At 49.0% G+C, this 23,484-nt stretch overlaps 1 protein-coding gene across 1 annotated transcript in view; it reads right to left on the reverse strand.

Moving 5' to 3' along the window:
* Positions 1-23,484, reverse strand: part of Gbeta13f (guanine nucleotide-binding protein subunit beta-1) — a 37,566-nt gene that overhangs the window by 5,764 nt on the left and 8,318 nt on the right. Inside the window, exons 3-7 of the mRNA XM_077677033.1 lie at positions 12,174-12,319; positions 10,654-10,947; positions 9,871-10,000; positions 4,277-4,348; positions 3,939-4,155 (exon numbers count right to left, since the gene is read on the reverse strand). Coding sequence (XP_077533159.1) covers positions 3,939-4,155; positions 4,277-4,348; positions 9,871-10,000; positions 10,654-10,947; positions 12,174-12,319 — 859 coding nt within the window. The remainder of the gene's footprint in view (positions 1-3,938; positions 4,156-4,276; positions 4,349-9,870; positions 10,001-10,653; positions 10,948-12,173; positions 12,320-23,484) is intronic.

Raw genomic sequence — 23,484 nt, forward strand, 5'->3', positions numbered from 1 at the left:
AGATGACAAAAACAGCAGCAATGACAATGTCTCCATCAGCCTCTAAAATTGGTTTGTTCGGGGGAAAATTCTGTTCTCAACACAGGTTGCACGCACCCCCACCCCCACCTCCCTCCCCGTAGCTGCTTCTAAAGGTCTAGCAGCGACCTTAACTACTCTATGAACTGTTTCCATTTCCACGATGAAAACATCTGGCCAACCATCTTCGCTGCTTTGCAACTGCACGGAAAAGGCCGGGAACCTGTCTTAAAGCAACCATGCCTCGTTTATATAGTTGCAGCACTGGCTGCGAGATGATGCCCCAAACTGCAACGCAACAGTTTGTAAAAGTTTTGACTGCAAAAGACAGTTCCACCCTGGTTCAACCCTGATCTGTTGCCTTGCCGTGCAGGAAAGAAAAGCTCAGGAGAAGCCCTGACATCATCTCTATTGAAGCCGGAAACACATATTTTAGAAGTCGTCCTTTTTTGCTTGTATTTTGCGCCTACGCACCGCCACCTCTGCCTCTGATTGCTCTGCTGTCGTCTGCGTTGTCTCTGCCTGCCGGCCGGACAACAGTGGAGACTTGTGCAGCTGGGCCACGCAGTGACATAAAGTCTGGATGGGCCGGCCTTCGGCACCGTTGCTAAGACGCGGTTGCCGATGAGAGCGATAAAAACCACACGACTTCTTTCACACTTTTCTCAATGCACTGGTGGCCGTCAGGGCCTCACCTAAGCCTTCTTTCCTCCACGTTCCTTGCCCTCAAGTGCTTCCTGGGAACTTTGTTGTAGTGCCGAATGCAGCATTGCTCACTGAAAGCGTTTTCCCATTCCTTCAGAAAAATACATTCTTTGCCTTAAAAGAAAAATTCTGTACACTGTAATGTACACTAAACTGTAATTTCCCCTTAAAAAAAGTTTAGTAGACATCTTTTTCCCAAACAGATGCTTCCCGAGCAATTTGTTTTTAAAAGTAGGAAACCATGCTATGTGGCGACTTGCTTCTTGCAATTGATCACCGCAGTACCGGCAAACTTCGTAATGAAGCAATTTTTGAACTACCCATTAATAGCGCAAGAGAACAAATCGTCCACTTCATACGACGGCTGATACGGAACAGTGGCCCTCTCAAGGGGTATTCACACAGCAGAGCAGTCCACCGTGTGTCTCCTGGGGGTGCGTGTCACGGTTCTTCTCCAGCTCGCTGCCCCAGTGGCAGGTTGAAGTTCTTGTTCCTGAGGTGCCAACAATCTGATCCTTGGCAGGCTCATCTGGCAACTAACAGCGACTAAAGTTCCAAAGTATTTCTAGGCTGCAACAAAGCTTGCAGGTACCAGAGAAGCAGATAATGTGGCTGAAAGCTGCGCTATGAATCGTTGTGTGTTCCAAATGAAAGCTGCAGTCAAACACTCTCCACAGTGGTAAGCCTAAAACATCTCTAGGTGGCCAAGCCCTAGCTAGCATCGCCTGCATCACGTCCATGGCCACTTTTTGGGCGGCGGATGAGAGCACTACAGAGGGGCTTTATTCAGCAGCAACAGCCGCTAAGCAGCGTTGCTCTGTCACAGAGATTGGCGACCAATATGGTCTGCAAGCAGTAACATCCCTCCAACAATCGCATCCTCTGTGTGACCGAAGGAGCTGGCTGAGCACAGGTACACTTGTGAAGACATCAAAGGCTCCCTCACGTGAATACCGCTTTGAAGCACTACAGAGAGGCTTTATTCAGCAGCAACAGCCGCTAAGCAGCGTTGCTCTGTCACAGAGATTGGCGACCAATATGGTCTGCAAGCAGTAACATCCCTCCAACAATCGCATCCTCTGTGTGACCGAAGGAGCTGGCTGAGCACAGGTACACTTGTGAAGACATCAAAGGCTCCCTCACGTGAATACCGCTTTGATAGAGAGGTTGTTGAGAGATAATCGTCCCGCTGTTTCTTTCTTACCTGCTTCCACGCTGCTTCCCTCACTCCCTCGCTCAATGCTTCTCCTTCTGCAACTCATTTTTTATCTGCTGACTTGCTCTGTCCGGCCTCGCCTTTCACCACTGATCTCTGCTACCAGTTACTCTTGCGCTTCTCTCCTTATATGTTGCGACAAATCATTCTTTCCTTTCCACTTCCCTTCCTCTGCTGCCTTGAGATCATCACGGTGTTCCACTTCTTATTCTGCTGCCAAACGGGTCAACAGTGTTCCAGCATCCATCCAACATTTTTTTCATTTGCTCAGCTTATCCCGTGGATCTTTATTGATTGATTGTAGGGTTTAACGCACCATAGTGCAGGGCTCCGGATTAATTTTGACCACCTGGGAATCTTTAACGTGCGCCGAAATCTCGTACACACAGGCGTTGTTGCTTTTCGCCTACACCAGAAAAGCGGCTGCTGCGGCCGGGAATCGAACCCGTGACCTCGTGCTCAGCAGCGCAACGCCTTTGCCACTGAGCCACCGTGGCGGGTATCCTGTGGATCTTTACACTTGCCCTGTGTTTTCCTTCCCTCTGTGTTCGTCCTTTTTTTGCGCCGTAAAGATGAACCTTTATCACGTGGACTTCACTGCCTGCACCCGAGAGTTGTCTTTCAGTCGCAATCAGATCCCAGCACATGAAGTTTGCATTCACTTTTCAACGTCGAGCACGATGTCACAAAAAGAAATGCCACTGAAGCTTGGTAATGATAATCCAGCAGAACTGTTTTTGTTCTTGCCTGTAACAGATGAACTGGCCGGCAGCCTTGACTAACACACACTTCATGCATGTTCCCTCTGCACAGCCAATATACTATGCCAGCAACACTTTTTCCTTTAAAATTTTGTGATTTAGGGCACGCCAGGGACAGCTTTAGGGGCAGCAGCACACACTTCCTCGCAGACGATGTGGACAGTCTTGTGGTAAGGTAGTTCGGATAAATCAAGGGCCCCACAAACTTTGGCATGTAATCACGCCCTATGCCAACAGTGCATACACCAAGTACCGCTTCCACGTTGATTGCAGAACTGCAGCGTGGAGTTCCCCAGCAGAGTTACGGGTTGGAGCCTTTGTGGCTGGCGGCAGCAGCGCACCCACCCAGGAGAGTGGAGTTTTAGAAGCGATGCAAGGCCCTCAATCACCACCTCAACAACAGCAACTTCGCACTTCCTGCGTGTCGCAGACATGGCCGCCGCGCACAGGTCAGACTAGTGTTGAGTTTGCGGATAACACCACCAGCACCGCTTCCGTCGCTGGCTATCTCCTTGCCTTGGAATGTTGCCAAATTCTTCTCCAACATCCTCAGGGCTGCGGATCATGGCTGAAGAAACGGTACAAAACAACGATCCACAGGGTTTACCCCATTGGCTGCTTATGGTGGTGCCATATTTGCGTCACTGGAGGCACAAGCTTGTGGACGACAGGAGCCTTGGGATTTGAACCAGCAGCAGAACAAAGTTCACCATAGGCCTGCATTGCTCTCGACAGTTTCCTTATGCAGAGTTGCCGCTAAGGCAAGGCCTCAGGCATCCTTTCCTATGACAATTCGCGAACTGCCTTCCAGATTATTTTGTGTGGCATAACCCTGCTGGAAGGGACATCTATACTCGGGGACAACTTTCTGAGGCAATGCAGTCAAGGCTACAGAGCCGAACCATGCTGTAACGCTGTGCAGCTTGAAGTCCTTCAACATAAATAACTTGCTGCGTGTAACCTAAGAAATACAACAATATATAGTTCTTATACATAAAGAATGAACCCGCATGGGTTCATTCTTTATTCGCAATTTGGGTCTTTGAAGGTTTGACAATTGAGTGGGCGCACTTTCAACGAACGTTAGATGCACTTTTAGCTTTTGCGCTTCCCTCAACCTTCTTCAGGAAGAGATGGAAAGTTTTTTGCCCCAGGGCACACAGGAGTTGGTGATGCCGAAAGGCACGGCTGACAACAGCAAGGCAGAGACAGACCTGGGCCCTGCTGAGACTGCTCACCTGCACGCTCGGCCTTCATGGAGTCCCAGACGTTGCAGTTGAAGTCGTCGTAGCCGGCCAAGAGCAGGCGTCCCGATTTGGAGAAGGCCACCGAGGTGATGCCGCAGATGATGTTGTCGTGCGAGTACATGGCCAACTCCTGGTCTGCCCGGATGTCAAACAGGCGGCACGTCGCATCGTCCGACCCCGTTGCAAAAGCGTACCCGTTCGGGAAGAACTGCGCACAACACCAGGGCACGGGTCGATCAGTCACCACCACTACTGCCACCGCACGTGGCCACCAAAGTATATTAGACCTGTAATACGTGCTGCCTTTAGAAGCGTACTGCCAAACTTACCGTCACTGCATTGATGTCAGACTCGTGGCCTGGAAACGTTTGCTTGCACATGCCATCACGAACATCCCATAACTGCAAGGGAAAGAATACAAAGATTCCAAGTGTTGGAAGGTGCACGTGCATTCAAGGAGAAGAAACACAACAGTAAAGCAGTGTCGGCAGGTTAATTGTTGAGCAGAGCAAATGTGGTGAGCACTGCAGCAAATGCATGCCTGCTTATGCAGATAAGCACTAGCAATGAATTTGTGTACAATCCACAGCACCATTAATGAGGGGGCTACATCAAGTGATCAAAAACAGTGGCTTGGTGAGACAGGTTTGAGCAAGCTGGCGTGAACGTGAAACATGATACTGGTGAGATGACTCAGAAGGCCACCAACAAAACTGAACGAAAGCCTTTGAAAAGGCTGGCTTGTGCGCAAAAGCATGTGGAGCCAAGTCCAGATCCACTGGGACAAAAGCATGGAATTACACGTGGTCACTGCTCGCTGGTCATCGCCTGCTACATTGAAAAGTGGAGGCCGAAGAAGTCAACTCCTACCCGCGGCAAAAAGACCGACAGAGAGTTTTAACCTGGTCAATGCCATTCAGGTCACCCTTGTAGCCAGTGGCATATTCCTCTCGCCAGCAACCTCCACAGCCCTATCGATTAACCGGACCTGATGGCCCAGAACGCACGGCACGGCCTCCCAGTGCTCCTCAGAGGTGGTTAGTGGAAACGAATCGAAAAGCATGGATGAACAATAGGCGGTTGCTGACTGCACCAACCTAGACAGGACAAAAGTACAGACGGTAGCAAGTAAAATGTCAATCACCAAGACTTTAAGGTGGCATTCGCCGGCCCCCAAGACCATGTTGTAGACCCCAAGATGAGCAAACGGCAATCGGAGGCGACTTCACGTGCCTTAGCAACTTTGTGGATGATTAGAAGCTCACTAAGCGCACAAAGGAAAAGGTTTATCAATGCCTCATAATCGAGACATGCCTGGTCAGCTAGCACAGTGTTCTTAGTGCAAAAAGCCAATGCCTAAATTTGAAGAGACTGAAGAGAGATAGATGGTGGTTCCGTTACTTATGGTTCCCTACAAAAATAAGGCTAGTCCAAAACAAAACTTTTGGTCTGGAGCACTAAGTATGATCAAAGGTGAGACAGCTGAAACAAATTCTGGAGCAGCAAAATCTCAATCTTGGAGCAGAACCTTATTTTGGAGCAGCTAACGACATTTAAAACGTCATCTTAGGAGTCTAAATTGTCAAATTTGTAGCAACTCAGGAGGAAAAGTACATTTTTTAGTCAGTTTGGAGTACAAACATTGAAACAGCCTTGGGAGAAAAGAGTACTTTTTAATGTAGTATCTCAATGTTGAAGTGGGGCTCTGCGCATTGACAAAGAAGACAGTGGTTAAAAAATTGCGGAACGCTGCAACCCTAAGGTGCATTTTAAATTATTTAAGTGCTGAAAATATTATTTCGTAATCCCAGACTGCCTTGTACGACCGAGTGTAGAGCCACGGCAAAAGTTGCACAAAATAAGGTGATGATGGTTGCCCACCACCAGCCCCTCCCATTTCTATCTCCAAGGTGCATGTTCACCATGACCGTAATTTGAGTAACATTGCTATTCTTAGCTACCTCGCCTTTGGCAATAAACTTCAGTTCAGCAACGCCAATTATTACTCGTGTGCAATAGTAACAGGAACTGCTATGCTATTATAACAGCGCAATGAGTTCAAGATTTCGCTTCAACAACCTCGATCTCTCTCTCTCTCTCTCTCTCACACACACACACACACACACACACACACACACACACACACACACACACACACACACAGTGTTTCACACTCAAGGACAAATGACGCTGAAGTCGTTTTCGATGAACTCAGTCTTTCGAACCGTGCAACTTCCTGTAACCTGGCACATGTTTTCAAGCATTATAGCCGCAACAACGTCACTGTTCAGTATCGCAAGAGATAAATAGGCTAATGATAAACCCAGCCGGCCGTGTAACCTAAAAAAGGGGCAAGATCGGCGAAGCGCACTATACTCAGGGACAACTTCCTCTGGCAATGAAGAGAAAGCAAGCTATAGGAGGAGGGGGAGGAAGGAGAGCTAGCAGCCCTGTGTTAGAGCGCCAAAGTAGTTCCCGATAAACTGGTTTCGGTTTCAGTTTCAGGGTGACAGATACGCATTTGCTACCGTTGATTTCTTCGCATCAGCTCCTTGGTTGCGTGCTGAACCACGATCACCGGGCATGCAGGCATATTGCGTCTCCTCCCCCATGCTTCATTTGTTTGTAAACACAAGCCAATGCTTGGACTGGAGGACTCAGACTGACCGTGGAGTATACCGTCCAACTCTGTACCGTTCAGAAGTGAAGTGAATTTTGTCAGCGCTACAGTTTTGAAGGCATGCACTGATCTGTAAACTCTTCTGGAGCTGAAAACTGGGCAGCACCACCGATATGTGTAGCGTGCTTACACAGCACGGGCGCAGTATGCCGAAAGAGAAGCGTGCACTAACGCTTACGCACACTTACGCCAGAAAACTGGCTAACTGAACGAATTGTGGAAAGCGTACACTTTGCAAACCACTTGCTTAGTTTGTTCTGACAGCGTTTGCTTCTCGAGCTTCCTCAAAATCCTATGCGGGGAATGAAATGGCAAGCTGCCGAAGGCCGTCGAGGAGGACGGCATATTTTTTCCGGGAGAGAACGTACGCGATGCCAGTGGCGACGGCCGCAACCACAGAAATCTGAAAATCTAAAAAATAATGCTCTCTGTTTCATATATTGTGGCATTACCATTTCAAGGCTAAAGAATAAGAACTGTATATTTTTTACTTGCTTAGGTTACCGCCAGCCAATTATTTTTGTTGAAGTACTTGATTGTGAAATAACGTGTTCGGCTCTGTAGCCTTGATGCCACAGAAAGTTGTCCCCGAGTATAAGCACCTGAACTACGCAGCAGCCGTTTCGCCCAGAGATCGGGAGGGCTGTTTCCACAAACGCGAGAAGGGAGCCAATCACTCCCTAACAGAAGCTATCCTTTTTTTTGTCTCACCATCTGTCTTGCGGCCGTTTGTTTGCTTGTGGGAGACAATGGAAAAGGCAACCGGAATGCGGGAGACTAGGACACGGCCAATTTAACCATACCAAGATGGTGGCGCCCGCTAGTGTCGTTCCGGAGATACCGAGCACCAAATATTGTCGTGTTTCCGCCAACTCGTGGAAACAGTCTTTGCAATTGTTTTCTATGAGGAAACCTTGGAAATGTACATAATATATAACATGCAATTCGAAAATGTGACTTCTGGAAAAACTTGGGACATTTTGGCTATCCGATTCCCACATCCTTTTGATTGATTGACTGATCAATCAATCAATCAAAAACGGCATCATCTTGGGGCTGCTTGGAAACCCATGCTGTCAAGTTTTGATTGATTGATTGTAGGGTTTAAAGCGCCGACGCAATGCAAGCGATGAGGGGCACCGTGGTGGAGAACTCCGGATTAATTTTGACCACCTGGGCGCGCCAAAACCTCATACTCACGGGCGTTTTGCTTTTTGCCCACATCAGAAAAGCGGCCGCCGCCGGGAATCGAACCCATGTCCTCACGCTCAGCAACACAACGCCTTAGCCACTGAGCCACTGCAGCAGCTTCATGCGGTCAAGTCCCGTTTATCCCATTGAAACTGACGTGAGCGTCAGAATCCTTGCTTACCAAGGCTATTTTGGAGCAGCGTAGCACAATTTTAATGCTTTTGGAACAGCTTGGCACAGGAAAACAGATTTGTACCATAACTGTGCAACATGCTCAGCTGTCTCACCCCTGTATGATAAACAGGAGCGCCTACTCCATCACTCTCCAGCGCGTCCTCAATGCACTCTCACTGTCGCACCAACAACATGCATTTATCGTGTGTTCAGCACACAACGCACCAATTGCGCTTTTTTGCATTCTAGCCGTCTCTGTGGTCCCGTTTGCCTGCTTCACAAGCGGCATTGCTTGCCTGCTGCTCCTTTCATTGTCCCCCCTTATCGGCACTTCGTTTCCTTCATTCCACGCCGTTCTCTTTTCCTGCCTTTCCGGTCCTGCACTTACTGCACACCCCCTTTTGACGGCACACGCAGGTAGCAACAAGATGCATCAAGACACCTTGCTACAGATGAAGGAGTTGAGCGCACTCTGACCTGATGCATCCCTAAAAATTAAGTTGGCAGCGGTGCAAACGGATGATGATGATGATGATTTTGGGTTTAATGGCGCAAGGCCAACAAAGGCAAAGAGCGCCATGACAATGATGAAAGAGATGATAAAGATTTGTAGAGGAGGCACTAGTTTAAAAAACTTTGCTCAGGGGGTTGGTGTATAGGGCCATAATTAAAGCATAGTGAGTATACTAAGATAAATGGTGTATAGGTTCATATTAAAACAGTGAGTGCAAGCACCTAAGGTGTAAAGTCTCAGGTTCCACCACTGTTTTAAAACACATAATGAACACAGGTGAGGTTATGGTCTATATGATATGTATTTTAAAAAGTCTACATCTGCTAGGTAACTAAAAACTTTTTTGTATGGGAACATTGGATGGTCTGATAAAAATAGTGAAGGGTGCAAGGGAATGTTATATGTGTAAGCTTCATTAAAATGACGTTTCCTTTCAATGATGCACATGTCACACTCAATAAGCATATGAAGGACAGAAAGCTGACCCCCACATCGATGGCACTGTGGCTTGTTTGCGTCTGTTAAAAGGTATGAGTGTGTGATGTGTGTGTGGCCAATTCTAAGTCTGCATAAGGCCACTTCTATTGATCTAGCATGTTTCTCAGAGGGAGGTTTTTCAATTTTAGGTTTAATGACATGTAATTTGTTGCTTATTTCTTTATCCCACTGTTGTTGCCAGTGCTCTCGCAGCTTCCTTCTCACATAAGGTTTGAGGTCTTCATATGGAACCAGCTTAATATCTATGCTTTCACGAAGGGCAGCAGCTGCAGCACTTTGGTCAGCGGCTTCATTTCCAGCAATGCCACAGTGGCCCGGAACCAGCGGTGCAAACGGAGCACCGCTGCAGCCAATGCCACCACTAGCTTGACAGGCTTCACTCCTCCCGGCAGGCGCTCCGCTGTTTTCTGTTCTGTCGCTCTGTCTAGGAACAGGTGGCGATATTCTCGCCGTAGTGCCAGTCTATTGCTCACAACGTACAAGAAAAAGCTGAGAACAAACGTTTCAGCCAGAAACTTTAACCACAAGTTTTTAGCCTTGTTTTTAGCGATATTCTCGCCATAGTGCCAGTCTATTGCTCACAACGTAAAAGAAAAAGCTGAGAACAAAAGTTTCAGCCAGAAACTTTAACCACAAGTTTTAGCCTTGTCTTTCTTTTATACTTCGCGCTCCAATTTCTCTTACAACTTTCGGGCTAACACTCTGCACAATTTAGGGTAGAATCTGTCTGCAAGATAAACTTGCCAATTTCCCGAAGAAAAGCTAGTTTCTGATAACTGTTCGTTTGTGGAGCCCAGAAAGTTATGACCGTGCACTTCTCCGCTTGCCTCGTGAGCGCCACCAGAGGAGAAGGGAGTGCCGCTCACCTTGGCAGAGGCGTCGCAGGCACCGGACACGAATGTCCGCATGTCAGGAGACAGGGAGAGGGACATGACATCCCCGGTGTGTCCTGTGAATGATGTACACTGCTGGCCGGTCTCAATGTCCCACAGTGCACTGCGTGGTACGCAAAGGGAAAGTCCTGTGAGCCCCGGAGGTTGAAGCATGTAAAAATACAAGCAAATGAAGGGGGGGGGGGGGGGGGGAAGGGGGAATCCAGACGACACGACAATAAAAATTCCGTATCAGGATTGTAGGCGATGAGACCGACTGCCTGGGTATCTTCATTACAAAGTGCCAAGGTGTGCAACAGGCATTCTGTTTTTCGCCTCCGCAACAAGAATCCCAACTGCAACCTTTGTAACATCTCAGGGCAATGAGACATGCAAAAATAGTTTGAGCAGGCAGCATTGGTTTCAAAAGGCGCGTCCCATGTGGCGTGCATTCATGGACAAAGAAGGCAGTCTCTGAGGAGTGCCGGACGCCTGAACACCAGACACTTTGCTTCGCAGCACAACCTACCCAGCAAGCAATCAAACTTGCATACTAAGCACAACACTCTCTAGGTGGAGCCTGTTCAATTCCTCCACGTGTGGGCAAGCACATTCGTAACGCACAAACCGTTTGCCTAGTTGCTGGCTAGCGAGCATCCTGTCGACCACGCTTCCTTAAATGCCAGCCTCCTCACCCCGTGCCCCCTATCTACACCAGTTCTTCGCTCCACCTGGTGCCCCCCATGGAAAGAGAGGAGACGCGGAGGCCCCACCCACCAGGTCATGTCCCCCGAGCTGGTGACGATCTGGGAGTCGTCGACGAAGCGGCAGCAGGAGAGGTAGCCCGTGTGGCCCGGCAGCTCGCGGCTGACGCGCACGTTGCCCTCGCGAGTCTTCAGGCTGTAGATGGAGCAGATGTTGTCCAGGCCCCCGCACGCCACGTAGCTGCCCGAGGGCGCGTACGCGCACGTCATCACCCAGCTTGACCTCAGCGGGATCGCATGCACCTTGTTGGTGGTGTATGCGTCCCACACTATCAGCTTGCCGTCCTGAGATGCCGACACCAGGTAGCTGCAGGGGACAGAGAGACGGGCGTCAGCACCACGCTCGCAAGTCACACACACACAGAGAGAGAGAGAGCCGCCCTGCAAGCTGTCCTGGCTTCTTTGGCCAAGAGAACCGTCAAGCGGCTGAAACGCAAGCTCAGCCATCCACTGCCAAGTTGCAGGGAAAGAAAGATGCAGTCACTCCCACTGCCATATTTTTTACTTGATCTCTCAAAAACTTCACAATCACGATGGCTATGACTATGAGGCACAAGTGGAACAAATTGTGCAAAGAGTTTCAGAAAGGGTGTGGGAGCGGGGCTATGAGGTTAGTGGATTCCTGTACAGGGTGCACGTTTAATTGTATCAGTCAAAGTGGCCAATGTTCGAATCAATGCCTGCAAGAGCACCGCAATTTGTCAAAAGGTTTGTCAATGTACTTGCACTGCAGACTAGCTACATGCCGTGGCAAGGTCACATGACGACGTAGAGAACAGACACAGTACATGTAATGAAACAGTTAAAGCACACCGAATTGACCAGGGCAGACATGTGTAACAAAAGTGTCACTATCCCTTGTACAGAATGACACTATTTCGGTTTCAGGACTTAATGTCCCTTGAAAGCCCCGTGCATTAAAAGAGTAATAAGATAGATACAATTCCGCCGGCTAACACCATTTAACTCCTGTTTGTTGAAACCCGTTAACTCAGTGTGCTTTGTGGTTGTGGTGTATTTTGATGTGTATTATGTGGTGGTGTATTTTGAAATAAACTTCCATATGATAGACAGCCCCTGTGTCGTTTGCCTTCAACTATCCCACTTTCTGGTCTACATCTGATAAAAGGAGGATCCTCAAACAAGTAAGCTCAACCTTTAGCTATTTCATAACTGCTACACAACTAACTAGTCACACACTCCACAAAACAGCCCAGAAAAAGCTATGTGCCCTCACAGCCTATTACAGAAACTGCTACGTGAGAGGCGAGGACATGACACACACACACGCTGCTTTCCCTGCTTATGAAAAATCTGATTACACCATGAAGAAAAATGCAAAAAGCATCTCACTTGACGTAACAACGATGCGCCGAGGCATTTTCCCCTACACCTGCTGAGTACCCACACGACTAGGCTCCCTCCCCCACTAGCTTTCCCTAAACAAGGGGCCGCAAGCCGCACCAAACGAGCGAGAACCCACAGTTCCCACCACACTGGTGGAACCGCAGCAGCACCAGCAGGTGGGCTCACCGGGAATCTGAGCCCCAGTGCATTGCGTAAATCTTGGCCAAATGTCCCCGTAGCGTGCGCCGCGTCCGCATTTGGATACGCCCCACGGGTTCCATGTTGGCCGTCGCTTGCACCAGGGTGGTATCACATGCCGCTTTCCGTGCATCCTGCAAGACAACAACATGCCGCAGCCCGTGAGCAACTCATCCACTTACTAACAACAAGGGCCAGAACACTCAACTCTGCAAGGAAACATGCGACTTGTGCGCAATGGTCAAAAAAGGTCCCCACATAGCTTGGTCGGAAAGTCAATGCCAGGCGCCAAAAGCTCCCCTGGAACAACCTACCTATTGCAAATGTGCAACCAAGGGTGTCATTTTTGGCAGTGCACCCGAAACACATGCTTTATGAAACATTGGTTCTATGCAGCAAACCTCCATGTAAGTGAATATAGAGCACTACTAATGAAAACAGGCAAAAATAAAGCCCTGAATGAGACAAATACAACCCTTAGTGCATTCTTCGGTGCCTGGCCGATTTGTTTTCGGAAGCAATCAAGTACATATGTGCGCGTGCATCACTTTATCAACTGCAATCACTTCATAAACCAACAGGCCACCCCCAAAGGCCTTCCGAAACAAAATACTTTGGGAGCACCAAGCACAAATACAAAAGGGAGCCACTGAATAATCCATGTTGCATCCTTCTGCAGACAGTGGTGAATCAGTGATGTTCCATGCGGGGAATTTTCGCCAAAAGGAAAAAGGGAATTTTTCAATGGATTCAGGGAATTTTAGGAGTCATGGCGTAAACAGGAAAAATAATGTCAGTAAACCAGAACTCGCAACATTTATTACTTTGTTTTCTTTTAAAAAAATTCCCCCACATTTACCCGAGGGGGAGAATGTGAAAGTGCGAATGCACGGTTGTCGGCCCGCTTGCGGCGCTTGCGCTCGGCCCCCGCAGCCCACCGCCTCGCCGCCTTCTCTTCCATCTCTTCCATCGGGTTTGTAGTATCACGTGTACACCACGCAGTTATCAAGCCGCTATAACGCCGCTGAGTCGCCAACGCACGCCGCTGACGACGTAGTTGAATGCGTTAAAGATATAAAGCGCGTTACTAACACTGATATCAGCGTCGCGTCCGTGGCTTAGTCGGTAAAGCGTCGCGCTGCGGCCGCAAAGTCCTCGGATCGAAACCTGGCGCCGGATGCTGTTTTTTTTTATATATAGAGAGGAGGACTGCAGACGCCGCCGCCGCCGGCGGTGGATGGTTTGGGGTCGCTTATAAAGTGCATTCGCACTTAAAAGTTATCTTAACACTTCGTGGGATTAATGTTCAAATATCAGCAGTAGCGTTACCGCAAGCCACAAGAATCTCAGACCGTGTCCATTCCAGTTTATAAAACAGGATTCGTGGGATTAATGTTCAAATATCAGCAGTAGTGTTACAGCAAGCCACAAGAATCCCAGACCGCATCCATTCCAGTTTATAAAACAGGAGGGAGCGTAGATACAGTGCACTAGAGACAGACGAAAGAATACTCTATGAAAAAGAGCTAGTACGGTGTGAGGCGGAGGTGACTGAGTTTTGTAATTCTTGCGAATATATACAAAAAATATATATATATTTCGGGTGCACATTAGTGCGGTGCTGCCAACAAGAGATGACGCCAGCAGCCTCACTGCTGAGAAATTACTTCAATTACCCAACAATATCTTGTTCTTTTTCATGTGGTCAGTTTTAACTTGGAGCTTTAGCATGCGAAGTAAGCATGCTGTTTGTTACAAAACGCGAAATGCATAGTCAGATGCTGCTGAGCGGCAGATGTAGTGGAATTTAGTTCCGGCTGAAACTCTTGATTACCTGAACGGCGTGTGTCCAGAAAGCTACATAAAGTAGGCATAGGTGGCGCTGGCTAACGCCCGAAACCGAATACGAACCCGCGTAAAGATCTATTAGCTGCACAATAATGATGCAGGAAAATTTGGTTGGATTTTCTGAGAAACCTGTGGGGGAAAACACTAAAAATAGGGAATTTCTGAACCTAGAAATGGGAATTTTCCTTCCCAGTACGGAACATCACTGTGGTGAACTTCAACAGGGAAACAACCCCCTTCAGGCTGTGCCTTCAGTGCCCCCCCACCTCTTGAAAAGTCAGTATTAATTTTATTTGCTCTGGTATGCAAGTGCCCAGTTTCGTTTCTACCTTTGAACAGGAAGCGAGAAAAATGGAAAAAAAGACGAGGGACGAACAAAGATATTTGGCAATTTTTATCACCTGTCCCCAGCTAAATAAAGATGGAATACAGGTTTAGCAGAGTTATAAAATGCAAAATGCCTACTTCTGTGCAGTCTGCAATTTTAACAAAGGAAAAAAACTTTTGCAACCCCCCCCCCCCATCTCTGGACAAGCACGCGATTTTCGAGCAACAAGCCCAGGGCATCCGCACAACCCGACCCGGAAGGCCAAGTTGCACGGGGTTGGTGGCCGAGCCAAGGCTTCTTCCCAGTTTGCCCGCGGCATAAGCTGAGGGGGGAAGGGGGGTGGAAGGCGAACCACATCCACCCCCAGCCGAACGCCGGGCGAGGAGGGCTGACACCCGTGACCTTCAAGGCCCGCGCTGGGCGAATGACGTCAAGGTGACGTCAAGCCCGAAATCCGGGGCCCGCGGGCGAGAGGAGGCGCCGGCTCGCGGGGCCGTGAGGGGGAGCCCGGATTCGGGAGAGACGCCGGAGTGGAGTGCCGCCGAAGAAAAGAGAGCCCTCGGCCAGCTCGACGAGTCGCGAGCAGGTGCTTGGGCCCGCGTGCACGTCGGCACGTCCGCCGATCGGAGGACCCGGTGGGCGAAAGGGCCTTCTCCTCGACGCGCGGCCCAGTGAATGGAACGTGCTCGACGGGCCGGCCGGACGACGACGACGTTGCCACGGGCCGCCGCTCGATCAAAGCCCCCTTTGATGCCTATCGGAATAAACAGCGCGTGCCGTGCGCGCCTTCGCCTTTTCGGGCTTGAGAAAGCCCTCCACTGCACTATTCGTTTTGCGCGCTTCAAGGGGCACGTCGACAACCGGATCGACGCGTCCCTTTCCAGAAGTTGCACCCCGGCGTGATCTCCATCGTCCAAAAGCTGAACCCGGTTTGATGACGTCCACGAGGCCGGCGTCCAGTAAACAAAGCCGGTGCAAAACACTCCCACGCAATGGACTGTGTTTCACCACACAACAACAAATATCAAAAGGGGGGTGGTGTAGAGAATAGTACTAGCCGCGATTACATACATGGCTCAGGGATACGGCTGCGACAGAAGCGCATCGCAGCAAGCTAGCGCAGCGGCAAGGGACCGCGTCGTGTCGTTTACACGACGTCGCTGCGCTTCCGTCGCAACCATATAAACGCGGCTGTTTATAAACGCACAAACACGGCAGTGTGAAGACTGAAATCCCAACGCTACTGAGCTCAACCGCCTCGCTTGCCCGACGCCGCAGACGCGAAAGTTGCACTCGCTTGCGCGCGCGTGTGATCGGTTGCACGCCGTTTCGCGCAGAGCACCGACGCCACAGCAGCCACCCGCTGCGGCAGACGCGAAGCCAGGGGAAGAAGTGCTTTGCGCGGCGCAAAGCCAGCTCACCGCCCCAAATGCCGCAGCTGCACCCGACAGAGATCTCGATGCGGTTACGCGGAGCGCATTCACCTCTCCGCTTAGCTTCCCGCGCCGCTGAGAACAGCCACGGCATCTGCAGCGCGCCGTCGCCAAGCACAGCAGACGTTGCTCAACGTCTGCCGCCCCACTTTTTTTCCCTCTTCCCCTTAATGAGGTAACGCATCGGCTAATTTTCTCCAAGGTGCCACAGTGAACACCTCGGCGACTTTCGCGCACGGTTCATTAAACGGTGACGACGAGGCCCGCGAGGGGGAGGCGCTACCGAAAGCGCCCCGCGGGAAATGCACGTGCGAATGGAATGGGGCGCGACCGCACTCCTGCGGCGGAACCATGGTCCGTCCGGACTACGGACGGCACAGCAGCAGCAAGCAATAGCGGCGGCCACTCATCTCCGCTTCCGGCCCGCGACGCTATTAACGCGGGGCTAGGCGGCGCCGCGTCGAAAAAAACAACTCACGCCCGACCTACGGCCCGACACCCCGGCGCACGCACGCGGCCGCAAGCGACGAAAAGTAAAGCACTCCACGGCAGCACAAAGGATCAAAGAGCACACAAACGCCGCCGGCACGTCACTCCCGGGACCGGCGGCGAACAGCAGAAAGGGCGCCGCTCCGGGTGACGTCATTGGCGAGGAAGGGGGCCCCCTTCCGCGCCGCCGTTTTCGAAAATCGATCAACCCGAGCCCAGGCCGAGCTCCCGAAAAGAGCCGGGCCGAGCGAGGGAGGGGGCCGCCACACACGTCACTGGGCGCGGGAGAATTCTCTAAAAAGCCGGAGACACGGACTGCCTACTCGAAAGCGGATTCGATGCTGCTGCTGGTCGCAGCCGAACATCGAACAGCCGCCTGCTGCAATGCCGGACCTGAACCGAGGCCACGCTTGCATGCTACGCCCATCTACAAAATGGCAAACCATTAAAGTTTGCAAATCTTTCGCAACTAGGAAAAAAGAACACATGATGCACAACTTCTTAATTCAAAAGCGAGCATTAGCATCCAAAGGCAAGAAGTCCACGCCGTCAGATCGTTTTATGCATAGATGCTGTCACATCCGCAATTCGGCCAAAATTGGCCACACGCAGTCTTCACGCATAATGCACCCTGTGGTTTACAATATCCGCACGTGTCAATGGCAACTAGTCACGGCTGCCATTTGCAGTGCTCGCCCTCCAGAGCCCGAAACCCTGTTTCTACGAGCACCAATGAAGACTTGAAGTACTTCCCAATAATTGCAATGTCCTAGCACGAGATATCAAGTTTGCACCATGCCCTCCCTCCACACTGCAAGAACCAAGGGCTGCCACCCTGTCCCCTGAAGGAAAAGACCAGGCCTTCCTGTATGCGTAAGGAAGAGCACTTCTACGTTAAATACTGCACATCGAACGTGGGGGACTTGCCCAGAGGAACCTGCAAGTAATCTCTTGGGCACAGAGCAGCACGCGCTCAGATCAAGCAAGAGCAACCTTGGGAACCCATCTCGCAAAAGCATTTCCCAACATGGCGTGCTAAACCATGATCTTAGGTACACCAGTGCTAAAAACGACCTCGTTAACACAAACATTGTCCTCGTGTGCTCACTCTGCAGGCCTATCATGGTACGAGCAGCCTTTAACGTCGTCCAGACCTTGGATTATGTGGCACGTTTTCTCAGTGCATTACACGACGCCCCACCCCCAAGTCACAACTCCGAGCAGTGTGGTTCTTTGGTAGATGTTTTTGCATCAGAAATTACTGCTCTTACCAACACAACTGGCTCGCGCTAATTTAGCAAATATTCATATTCCAAATAAAGCCACGTGCTTAACAAACACACTATCTGAGTAAGGACAAGAACTTCCAAACAACACCAACTAAATGAGTGCACCTTGTCTAAAACCCGACAACCAAGGCTATGATTCAAAAGTTCAGTATGAAACACATGACCCCCCATACTGAGCACTAACCCTTTACTTTGCAAACACAAAATGCAATCATCAGAAATATTTAGAAACATTCAATGTCGTAGGGAATGCGAAGCTTTGTTGACTAACTCTGACTAACTCGAAATGATCGTTGGCGAGACATATGATCCAATCAGCTTAGAGATAGGCCTTGATGAATTGCGCCAAACCACTCATTGCAGTGCCAATGGAGCAGAGTGAATGGAGACACGTGACCACAGCCTTGCAGATGCGAAGGAATGCCATCGCATGCGCGAAATGTGACCTGGTTGTCTTGAAACTGTGTCCTCATAGGGCCTCGCTATAAGGTGGCCCAGTCCTTTTAGAAGTTTGTGAAAAACGTTAATCCTACTTTAGTAGGACATCAAAAGTTCTATCGCGGGGCAACCCAGGACAACCCAGTAAGTTTGCCTGAAAAGTGCCTATGGGAAAACAAACTAGATCTCAAAGAATGAAACGAGAAACCTGAACTAATGTGGCCCACAGTAATGGATTGCATGTTCGCCCCTAAGCTGCAGTCAGCTATTCCCGGTGAGTATACTAGTTGGTGCACGCAGTGTTCTCACTGGAGGTGCCGCTTACCCTTGTCCCTTTGCAACAACCTGCACGGCTCCACGCAACTGCCGCAAGTTTGCGGCACGTGTCCATTCGCAGTACGTATGCCTAGTTTCAATCAGCCAATGTGATTCTGCGACGAGCCAAGCGGGGGCACCGTGTGAACGACAAGGAGACAAGTGAACGGGAATGACTGCCGATGCATCCATCACTCACACCCGTCACGCTTACAAAGAGCAAGCACGGGATGCAAAGGTAAAAGGGGGCGGCAAAGCACCCACTTTGGATTGATCGTCCCTCGAACAAAGCCAGCCTGCAAATCAAAACCACAGCAAAACAGCTAGAAAGGGGCTACTGCAGGTTGCGTCATTGAAAGCAGCCAGGATGCAACACAAGAGGTTCCTGTAAGTGCTCTGCAGTGGCCATCCCTAGGATGGTCACCGGCGAGAGTAATCATTCATCAAGGGCCTGTTCCTACTTCCAGTACGAGTGAGTGATTCGAACTGTGGCAGTCGGCCAGAGTCGATACAGTTGTGGCGACCAGAGAGACTGGCTATGACCAATTTTTGTCGCTGCCATGGCACCCATTTCTCTTGCAGTGGAAAAAGCAGGCTGACGTCGCACGATTTCCAGACGTCACTTTCTGCCGAAGTGCCCGGATATTATCCATTGGGAGAGTGTGCCAACCAAACACTTAAGTGCATGCTGCTGCACGCTTCCAGTTCGGTTGCTGGGGGTGTTTGAACCCCGCCACAATCGACTAGTCAGGAGTGAAAGAAAAATCAAATTCTGTTCGTCAAAAGGCCCTTGCAATACCAGGACACAAACCCCAAAGACCAAACCTGTGTAAATATTGGCATAAACTTCGAGTAGTAGGCGATACATACACATTTGTCATGTTTTTGTAAAACCTTGTTTCAAAGCCATTTTTGCACAAATTCAAGTAGCACCACTAGCAACAGAAAGAAATTGAGGGAAGCCCCAAATTAGGTGTTTGGGTGAGAGCACAAGCTCCACCATATTTGAAACCATATCTTCAGTGGGATTAAGAAACGAAAAAAAAAAATAATAAAAAAAAAAAGAAAAGCATTGTTGCAGTCGCCAGTACTGTGTGCCAGTGTGAACACTTCAGTGGTAGTCACTCTAGTTGCGTCACTGGCTACTGTTAATTGCGTCGCCAAGTGGAATTTGGCCCCTAAAACACTTTAAAGCACAGTCTTTACTAACAAAGAAATGAGCCAGGATCTCAAGTGCTTGCTGCACTATGACATAGCAATAAAATTACAAAGGTTTGACTAAGCCAACCCTGATCCCACAAATTTCTTTCATGCTCCAGTTTCGGAGCACTGCAGTTAGCGCAAGCTAAATTCACGTATCAACTTTTTTTCCTTCCAGCTTTGAACAGTGTGCGTTCAGTCATAGCTTACGAGACACTGAAGTGTGTCTCGTCTAATAACCTTAATGTCTAATAACCTTAATGTCTAGTAATGTCTAATAACCTTAACCTTAATGTCTAATAACCTTAACGTCTAATAACCTTAAGTCTAATAACCTTAATGTCTAGGGCACACAGGCCATGTTCAGAGTTTTTTCGTTCCATTTATATGAACTTTATAATGACACAAACATTTTTTAAAAACGCCATTTCCCTCATGCAAACCTTCCCACCGATTTACTGACACCGACAATGGTGACACTCCAGTAAGACTCCTGGGTTAACCTCAACCCTTTCAGGGTCAATGACGTACATGTACGTCATTGCTTGCATGTTTAAAAAGCACGCCTTTTTTATTCCTTTCTCTCAGTAGGCATGTGCTGCCACACTGCGGATATACGCGCAATTTCTTTCTTGCGCCGATGGCTACTCTTTTTTTTTGTTTTACTTCAGCAGTGCATGGGCCATCACTCGTGCATCCAGTCACGCGCTTGCGCGCAGCGGCTGGTATCGGTTTCGTCCTTAATTAACTCTTTCCTTACCGCACCTATTCAATTTCGATCAATTTAATCGATGGATTTAAGTTGAAATTCCCGCGCCCCAACGCACTCCATGGACGTGAGGCGCCATTTGCAATGAAGCTCAGGAAGCACACAACCCGTGTCAGTTTCGGTTTTGGTTTCCGGAGACCCGGTGATTTTTTACCTTGCTGGGAAGATAAGCGAGCGATAGTGGCAGCCATGGTGTCGTCGTCGGGCGCCGGGTCTGAAAGGAGTCGTTGTGTTTCTCGCGATTCTAGCGTTGCTACAGTCGATTTTTCTGATGAAAGTGGTAGCAGTGGCCCTGAAGAAGATTCCCTATCATCAGAGTTTAGCACCGACAGCGATGAAGCCCTCAATCAACCTGGAACGTCTTCGTCAGCTCGACAGTGAGTTTTTTTTGGGGGGATTTATCGCGTTTTTGAGTGCCTGCGAGGGAACCGAGCGTGTTGTCACTGTTATTATCTCTATCCGCAGGGTCTCTACGTCCTATGGGCGCGATTCGATGCCTCCCGCTGCACAGCGCGTGAAGTTTTGTCCAAGACGAAGACCGGGGGTCGATCTGGGCATGGAGCGACGAGTGCTAACTTTTTTTTTTGCTGTGCTAACAATTTTTTACGTGTACTGTTGAAACTTTTAGGATAGTTAGCTATATAAACGTGCCACAAAACGTATATCTTGAAATTTTTTTACTGACTTATTTGTGCCCCCCACACTCACTTTTCCAAAATTTTTTTGCGGTAGTTGCAAAAAGTTTGTTGTTTGGGATTTTTTTTCTGCTATTGTGTTGCACACACACGTTTTTATTTATTTATAAGCGCATTTATTTGTCTACATTTTGGTATATTACAATAAACATGAAAATTTTTTTATATAACAATAAAAAATTTTCCTGCACCTTATAAAAACGAGTCTTTTCCTGGCGGTAAGGAAAGAGTTAAGGCGCTTCCCACTTCTTGCGCTTCTACCCCTTCTTTGGCCCACAAAACTTTCAGAATTTTTCTTGTGTTGTTCAAGAATAAACCATGTGTATGTAAGAACAGAAACGATTTTTCTGTCCCTTTATGGTCACCCTAAAAAGATCAAAATTTTTTTCTTGAAATAGATTAATCTGAATAATTTAAATCAGCAATAAAAAAATCGATGTGAGGGGTCGCATTTGAAAAAAAAAATTGACCCTGAAAGGGTTAATGAACTGCCGGCAAGTTTAACCTGCGAAGCCTGCAAAGGGAACCAAAAAAGTCAACCGTAAATCTAGACAAGTAAAAAATAGCCTGAAAATGCATTACAAGCTAGAGCAATGTAATGCATTACAAGCTAGAGCAATGTCACATCAGGGTCAGCAACCTTTTTAGGGGTGGAGGGCCGAGTTACATGAAGACGACACGGCGATGGCCGGAAGGTAAATTAGGGACTGGGGGGAGGCGGGGCTTTTTTTGGACCGATGCAAAGAAAGGAAGTAAATATGTTATCTGGCCAAGTGGGAAGATAGGAAACAATGCCAACTCAAAGCGATCTTGCTTTGTTCCCATCTAACCTCATTTGAGGTTAGAATTGCCATGTCAGCCTTCAGACGTGACAAGGAGGTTCTGATGTCATGCCAAAGGCCAGGTAATACTTCCCCTCTCCCCTCGTGTGGCACGCAGGCTACAGGTTGCCACCCACTGTACATGGGTGCTGTGTATGTAGAAATAGGGGGAAGGGGGGGGGGGGGGGGATAGTGAAACAGCTACGGAATGTGTGAACAAGAGTTTGGCGATGGGCACTAGTCAGAAGAGTGCTTTAAGAAGCTTCATGGGGCATTTTTTGGGACTAAGTAGTCTCTGAAGGTTGGCACACAATATCTACGGGTCTAAGAAGTCCTGATTCACAGCAACACTCCAAAATAATTGCACAATCCACCCATAAAGCCGCTCCGGCACTCGCTGATACTCTGTGGCCCAATGAAGGCCGTGGTGAGAAACGCGCCCAAAAAGGCCAGAATGCCAAGTGACATCACATTGCCCAACGTGGATGCACCCAGGTCGCTGTAAACAGTGTATAAAACAGCTCGTAGATCTTCCCATGCTTGGTGCTTTAGCTACGTCTACAAAAAGTGTCGTGGAAGGTGATGCCGTGGTCAACAGACAGTTGGGAAAGCATCGAAGGTTCATCACCGGCACACGGTTCCTCTGCAACAGATGCTAGGAAGAGGGCACCCTGGCAGTTTTGCACAGCACTCCAGAAGAGGCTTTTGCACCTGAATGAGAACTGAACTTAAAGCAAATGTGATGACCGTTGCCCACTGTGCAACAGAAGGGCGGCAAAGCGTGAAGTGAACAGGTGTTGGGAAAGGTCACATGAGCGATGCACCAGTAAAGGTTGCGATTGATAGCCAGCACGCCCCTCGTTTCATTTAGCCTTAGATATGCTGCTAAAAGACTTGTGTAACAGTTTAGTGCTTCGATGCAAGCAGCACACACCCAAGGAAGGGGAAATCTCACTGTCGAAAATGGCGCTAATGCCTGCTCCGAAGCGTGACAGGAGCAAGCCCCTGCCCCAATAAAACCAGTGTTCTCGTAACTACTGCCTTTCCATATCGAACAATTCCTGACTGATCACAGTGAAGCCCCACAATCGGTCATTTCCACAAGATCACAAGGCTCATGCATGCCTTCCCTCTGATGCCCCCCATGCACGCACAACTCGGGTACAAGAAACCCGAGCTATTGATACCTGCACAGTTCTCCACACAAACATACTGCTCCTGTGCCCCCAGTGCAAGAATGGCCCTATCTTGCCTGTTTGTGTGCAACGAGTGGACTGCAGATGTCATAATATTCCCCACAGAATGTACAGTCAAAGAATTCTTCTGGCCCTGCACGGCCAGGTGCATGGCGAATCCCCAGAAGAGGACGGGACGTCCGACAAAAGCAATGTTTGTTCTTAAAGGAGCCTTTGTTTCGTTCCAAAGATTTGGTGTTTTACAGCATCTTCAGCACTCGTCCGGCAGCAAACAAAGCTGTATTCAACAAGCAATTTAGATTATCCCACTGCATCGCATGTTTCGTGACACCAGCAATGCTGTATTAGAGACAGGTACCTAAAACGGATTGTTGGTAAATTGACCCCATAAGCATTTGTACGCTGCAAACCAGCAGAAATTACAACTGAAGCTAGCGAGAGGTTACGCAAAAATGCGCATTGTTATTATCAGCCTTCC

The sequence above is a fragment of the Haemaphysalis longicornis genome, unplaced genomic scaffold (assembly GCF_048455015.1).
Source record: "Haemaphysalis longicornis isolate Haplotype H1 unplaced genomic scaffold, Haemaphysalis longicornis Haplotype H1 scaffold_7, whole genome shotgun sequence".
In the NCBI taxonomy this organism is placed as follows: Eukaryota; Metazoa; Arthropoda; class Arachnida; order Ixodida; family Ixodidae; genus Haemaphysalis; species Haemaphysalis longicornis.